At 47.9% G+C, this 7107-nt stretch overlaps 1 protein-coding gene across 1 annotated transcript; it reads right to left on the reverse strand.

Annotated features, from left to right (window-relative positions):
- Positions 1-6492: 6492 nt before the first annotated feature.
- On the reverse strand, positions 6493-6867 carry LOC121281421 (histone H2B 1/2-like). Its single transcript, XM_041194365.1, has 2 exons — positions 6742-6867; positions 6493-6657 (listed from the first exon to the last, which is right to left on the reverse strand). Exons 1-2 carry the CDS (start codon positions 6865-6867, stop codon positions 6493-6495), a joined length of 291 nt encoding a protein of 96 aa, XP_041050299.1.
- Between the last annotated feature and the right edge of the window lie 240 nt (positions 6868-7107).

The raw sequence follows: 7107 nt of genomic DNA on the forward strand, positions 1-7107 counted from the left end.
CAGTACAGATATGTGCACCTTGGTGGGAGCTGGTCCTAGAGCATGCTCGGGTTCACAATCTGGTGATCACCTCACAGAAACCGGTCCACAGCTGGCAGAGGAAGTGACAGCTGAGATCTCTGACACTCGAAAGACTGCTGAGGACCAGGCCCCTGCTGAGACCAATGATAAGCCTCTGGACTCGGCCCTAAGTGACATGATGGAAATGGAGAGACAGGCGGGGGCGCATTAGGAAGAATTGTCAGAGGCCATCTTCAGACTGAACCGAAGAATGGAGGAGTCTGCCAATTTTCTGTCTGCTGTCATGGCTGCAGCATGTGAGCACATCGACATCTCCATTGGAAGGGTGGTGGCTGCCTTGGAGACCCAGGTCCGGTGGTTTCTGTCAGATTTGTGCTCAGACCTATACACCATCACTCTAGCCATGGGTGCATCTCAGCAGTGGCTGGGTGAGGGGGGCAGGGCGTCTTGACCTCCCTCCAGGTGCTCCTTCTCCTCAAGTGTCATCGAGCACCCAAATAGAGGAGGAACGTCAGCCAGGCAGCCTGGGGGCATCTACCAAGGGCACTCCAAGGGTGCCCTGCCACTCCAACTCCCCTCTGCCAGTGAACCCATCAACTCCAGCAGGTCAGCCTGAAGAGGACACACACGTACCTAAGCAGGAGACACTATTCAGACTGGGGCCCTCTAGACCTCAGACTACCAGAGGATACCCACCGAAGTCACTTCAGACAACAGTCAGCAGATTGCCTCCAACTTAGCTGCTGTGTCAGGGCTGCAGCTAGGCGATAGGGTAAGAAAGATTAAGAAGTATTGAATGCACACTGGTGGCATGGATGTTCACTCACTGTGTTAGCTTTTCACTTTTGTAAGTATATGTTGCATTAATCCTCCAGATTTCATTGATCCCATTTATATTTATGTTGCTTCAATGCCCTGCGGTCATTTAAGGGTCCAAAATGTACCTGCAAATGAACTCCCATTTGGATCTTCAGTTGCATAAATCCTTACACAACCTCACCACAGTGAGTAGCCTTTATTTCCACGTCTGCAACATCAGGAAATGCACATCATGTGTGACACTGATGCCTGGTCAATGCACCTGTCAGCCTTCAATTTTAGGCAGACATGCTTTGGGCTTTGGAGAAGTGCTCATCAAGGTTAGTGATTGTCCTGCTGCTGTCCCAATGATCTCTGTTGTTTATGGATGGCACAAGTAGCATTTGGACAAACATTATATTTGTTTCCGCAATGTGTAGTGCAGTGGCGTTTATTTCATGAGAGTCCGTTCATAAAACAAGTAGTTTCAAACTTTGAAGCCCATAGGCTTCCATGCCTCTCCACAGGAAGATGTAGCCTTTAAGGCTGAAGGTCCTTTGATGCTGGGTTCCCACTCTTCCCATGCATGATGCTGAAGTAGGCAGGTAAGGACCAATTGGGAAACTTACAAATGTCTACAAGAGCAATATGAGTATGTACTGTCAGAGGTGTGTGCTCATCTTGATGAAGCCATCTTCTTACTGGCAACAATTTTACATTGGGCTTGCATGGCTGCTAAGCAATGCTTTATGTGCTCTTTGGTAAAGGCATGGCACATAACTCGATATGGAATTCATTGCATGACTGTGCTCTCATTGACTTAAGATATCTAGAAAGGATTAGCCTTTGTAAGCTGGACCAACCCGAAAATGACGTATCTGTCCAACCCATCTCCTGTGCCTCTCCCCTAACACCTTCCTCTCCCTCCCAGAACCATGATAGGGTCCCCTTTGTCCTCACTTTTCACCCCACCAGCCTCCGCATTCAAAGGATCATCCTCTGCCATTTCTGCCAACTCCAGCATGATGCCACCACCAAACACAACTTCCCTTCACCCCCCTTGTTGGCATTCCATAGGGATCATTCCCTCCAGGACACCCTGGTCCACTCCTCCATCACCCCTAATACCTCAACCCCCTCCCACAGCACCTTCCCATGAAACCACAGAAGGTGCAACCCCTGCCCCTTTACTTCCCCCCTTCTCACTGTCCAAGGGCCTCAAGTGAAACAGCGCTGGTGAACTAGCTGTATGCCTCATGGCATATAGAGAGTGGAGACAATGGAAAAGAGAGCGATGGAGGAGCCTGGCTGCACAAAGGGAGGAGCAGCAACCTCTGGAAAAAGGGACGGCTGGGGCTCCTGCACATGCCACTGAAAAGCCACAGTGAGCCATTATTGGTCGGCACCAAGCTAGACCCAGAGCCCATAGATGCCACCTTTCATTCCTGCAGATGACCGAGAACCAGTGTCACTGAAGACTGTGCATGTCTAGGGAAGTGGCTGGTCACATCTGCCAGCTGCTGCAGAATTTGGCGCCGCGGGGACATAGAGGGTATCCCCTGCCAGTGGCTGTGAAAGTTCAATTTCTGTGCTGGTGGCTCCTCGCAGGGCTCTACAGGTGATCTCTGTGGAATATCACAAGCCTCCACCCACAAATGCATCCATGAGGTCACGAACACCATCTTTGTGAGAGCACACAATTTGTGCATTTTGTCTGGGACCAGGGAAGCCAGGATGCACGAGTGATTGGATTTGCCCAGATATCAGGTTTCCCGGAGGTGCAGTGTGCCACCGACTGCACTCACGTTGTGCTCAGATCTCCATCGCAACAAATGGTCAACTATGTCAACCACAAGGGCTTCTATTTGTTGAATGTTCCGCTGGTCTGCAACCACCACTGACGCATCCTGCAGGTCTGCACACAGTTCCCAGGGACTCTGCACAACTCCTACATTCTCAGTCAGTCTCAGATCCCTGACTTCTTCCAGGTCCCACAGAAGCTGCAGGGTTGGTTCCTCAGGGACAAGGGCCACAGAGGTTGTGGCTGATGACACCTGTGCGGCAGCCTCAGGCTGCCGCAGAGTGAAGGTATAATGAGACTCAAGCTGCAACTTGCACCTTGGTGGAGCAAACCATCGTGATGCTGAAAATGAGGTTCCTGTGCGTGGACTGGTCTGGTGGACCCTGCAATACAGTCCGCAGAGGGTGTCAGGCATCGTTGTTATCTGCTGCACCCTTTACAACCTGAAATGGTGAGAGGAGTTGGCTGAGGAGGGGATGGAGCAGCTGGAGATCTCCTCCAATGAGGAGGATGTCAATGGGGAAGAGGATGAGGAAGATGAAGCAGGCACACTCGGGAGGCCCTCATAGCTGCCAGATTTGTGGAGGATGATGACAACATGCAGTGAGTGAAAAACCATAGATCCTCAAATTGCAATTGTGAATGTCTGGCTCCTGTCTGGCCAAGGGCAGCTTGTTTGCGCTCTGTGATAAGGGTCATTAAACGGGGTGGGGGAGAGGTTGCAGGGGTGGTGCAGTCTTCTTGTCTTTTGGGACCATGTCTTCTGTGCAGCAGTCCTGGGCTGAAAGCACTGAGAGGTGTGCGTGTGCCTGCACTTTAAATATGGCGCCCGGAGTGATGAAGCGGCAAGGTGATGGCGTGGCGGGCGAGTGAGAGCCCGCCATCAAAACGGCATGTTTCCTGGGAATACATAATTAATGCGGCGAGATTCAGACAATACGGTGTGAGAAGCCGCCATTGCAGCCGACAGGTAAAACATTGTTTTTCCCGCCCACTACCCCGCTTAATGCAAATCTGAGACGATTCTGCCCATAACATCTATTATTTCAGCAGCCACTTCCTTTAAGTCCATCAGGACCTGGGGACTTAATCACTTTTAGTTCCAATAATTTTCTCAGTACTCTTTCCCTGGCGATCATTATGGTTTTAAGTTTTTCTTTCCCTTTTAGCTCCTGATTCACAATTAGTTCTGGGATGTTATTTGTATCTACAGTGAAGACAGATACAAAATATCTGTTCAGTTTGTCCACCATTTCCTTATTTTCCAATATCAATTCTCCAGACTCTCTCCCTGGAGGAGCAAAGCTCGCTTTACTTACTCTTTTCTTTTTAAAATTTTAAAAAATGCATTCATGGGATGTGGGCATCGCTGGTTCAGCCAGTATTTATTGCCCATCTCTACTTGCCCTTGAGAAGGTGGTGGTGAGCTGCCTTCTTGAACAGCTGCAGCCCCTGTGGTGCAGGTACACCCACAGTGTTGTTAGGGAGAGAGTTCCAGGATTTTGACCCAGTGACAGTGAAGGGATGGCTTTTTATTTCCAAGTGAGGATGGTGAGTGACATGGAGGGAAATTCCAGGTGGTGGCGTTTCAATGTATCTGCTGCTCTTGTCCTTCTAGATGGTAGCAGTCATGGTTTCGCAAGGTGCTGCCTAAGGAACCTTAGTGAATTCCTGCAGTGGTACACACTGCTTCTACTGTGTGTCAGTGGTGAAGGGAGTGAATATTTGTGGATGGGGCGCCAATCAAGTGGGCTGCTTTGTCCTGGAAGGTGTTAAGCTTCTTGAGTGTTGTTGCTGCTGCACTCATCCAGGCAAGTGGAGAGTATTCCATCACACTCGTGAATTGTGCCTTGTTAATGGTGGTCAGGCTTTGGGGAGACAAGAGGTGAGTTACTTGTCGCAGGATTCCTAGCCTCTGACCTGCTGTTGTAGCCACAGTATTTATATGGCTAGTCCAGCTCAGTTCCTGGTCAGTGGTAACCCCCAGGATGTTGATAGTGGGGGATTCAGTGATGGTAATGCCATTGAATGTCAAGGGGAGATGGTTAGATTCTCTCTTGTTGGAGATGGCCTTTCCCTGGCAGTTGTGGGGGGGGGATGCAAAAGTTACTTGCCACTTGTTAGCCCAAGCCTGGGTATTGCTCAGGTCTTGGGCATGGACTGCTTCAGTACCTGAGGAGTTGTGAATGGTGCTGAACATTGTGCATTCGTCATTGAACATCCCCACATCTGACCTTATGATGGAAGGAAGGTCATACCTGCAAAAACTCTTAATATCTGCTTTCATATTTCTAGCTAGCTTTCCCTCATACTCTAATTTCGCCCTCTCTGTTAATCTTTTAGTCAATCTGTTCTTTATATTCCGTTTAATCTTCTGAACTGAGTCTCATCTTTGTGTAATTACATGCTTTTTCTTTCAATTTGATACTAACTATAACTTGCCTTTGAGTTTTCCTTTCTCACTAGAATGTATATTTTCTGAGTATTCTAAAATATCTCCTTCAACGTCTGCTATTGCATCTCTACTGACCTATCCCTTAGCCGAATTTCCCAGTTTACTTTTGTCAGCTCTGTCTTCATGCCCTTATAGTTACCCTTTAAAACACTCATCTTAGATTGTACTTATGTCATGACTATAAGCATGGTGCCTTGTAAGCCATGACCAGTACCATGGGGAATATTTGTAAGACTTAAGCAGAGGGTTCTCAGCCCATACTTGGTATCAATGACACAAAACAAACTACGGATACAATTTCCACTTTATGTGGAAAACCTTTATTCACCCACTAAGCAATAGTGAAAACTTACAACACCAATTGCTTAATAAGATCTGCATGCAGGAGCTTGTCCCCGGGTGGTTGGTCTGCTGAACTAATTCTTCTACACGACTTCCAGTGACTGGCCAAATCACACTTCCTGGTGGCAGCCAGTCCTTGGGAGCTGTGGCTTTATATCCCTTTCTGACCCTGGTCTCTCGGTTTATAAGGTAATGTCTTAAATTGTGACATATGATTGGATTATTCATCTCAATGCAAAGACAACCTGCATGTGGTCATTTCCTGCTCTCAGCAGAGGGAGTCTCCTGCTACCTGTTAGCAGTGGATGTGATTTCTGTATCTTGATAAGGCAGAAGGAAAGCCACTCACAGAGAAGTCAGCTTCTCTAATCAGGGTGTCTGGTGGTTAGGCAACACCCCAGTGATATGTCCTGACAGGTCTGTGTCTGTGTATCCTTGTCCAACTTTTTAAGAAGTTCCATATAAGCCTCAGAGTTGATGTCTACGGTCAAAGATCTTCTCCCTTCACCCAATGTCCACCACACACCATGTTCTTACCACCCAGTTCTGAGCTTGGGACATTGGTCCACTTCACAACTGGTTACATTTTGACACAAGTATAAAAATAATACATATTGAAAAGAAACAAAGGGAGGCTTTACAGCATCATAGGAATATACAAGATATCAAAATGCTTTACAGCGTGTAGTGTGTATGTAGTTGCTGTCCAGCAGCCATGGCCCTTGATTGTTTGATTATCATCCCCTTTTCATATGCCCCTTCCAGGAACAGATGGCCATTCAAACCAACCTCACTGCAGCTCCAAGACTTAATGGATTCTCACCTGAATGTGCAACATTCATAAAGGAGCAAAGCTTGTTCATTGAACATTTGACCCTCAAAACCAGTACTCAGCCGAGCCTTGTTCTCCATGGCTTAAGCAAGTAATTATGAGGGTGCCTCTTCAATTCACCCAAAATAATTGTTGTGAACTGCTCCCACACACCTTGAGCCCCTCCTAAATCATTTTCTCCAAGCTTGATTTTCCAACTGCATCATTGATCACTAAATGTTTTTTTCAGCCCATTGCAGAGCTTTACTTAGAGCTGGTGTACTTGGTCACTGTCTTTGTCCCTTCTGACATGGCATGCCTGGCCAGCTCCCTAGGCAGCAGCAAGCACACGGTGGTCTGTATCTCCCGGGAGCTAATGGTGCTGCTCTTGTTGTAATGGGCCAGGCGGGAAGCCTCACCCTTGATGCGCTCAAAAATATCGTTCATGAATGAGTTCATGATGCTCATGGCCTTGGAGGAGATGCCAGTGTTGGGGTGAACCTGCTTCATCACTTTGTAGATGTAGATGGAGTAAATCTCCTTCCTCAACCTTCGCCGTTTCTTGCTGCCCTTTGCTGCTGGTTTGTTTAAGGCTTTCTTGGCTCCCTTCTTGGGAGCTCGTTTCATCTCATCAACCATCTTCAGTTTCAGAACATGGTGTTACTTACATATATGAGTGCGACCAGCTTGCAACCTTCCCCTGTCAGCCACCAAGTTCCTCCCATCCTCTTCCATAGTCACCACCTCCTAATTACCATCCCTCCTGTAACTATCCAGTCTCCCCCTGTTATCCTCGACTCCATCATTATCCGTATTGATATTCCTGATCTCCCCTGATCCCTTCAAAGTTGATGCCCTCATGCCTTTTGTTGATCTGAC

Source organism: Carcharodon carcharias, chromosome 8 (assembly GCF_017639515.1).
Source record: "Carcharodon carcharias isolate sCarCar2 chromosome 8, sCarCar2.pri, whole genome shotgun sequence".
Lineage (NCBI taxonomy): Eukaryota > Metazoa > Chordata > Chondrichthyes > Lamniformes > Lamnidae > Carcharodon > Carcharodon carcharias.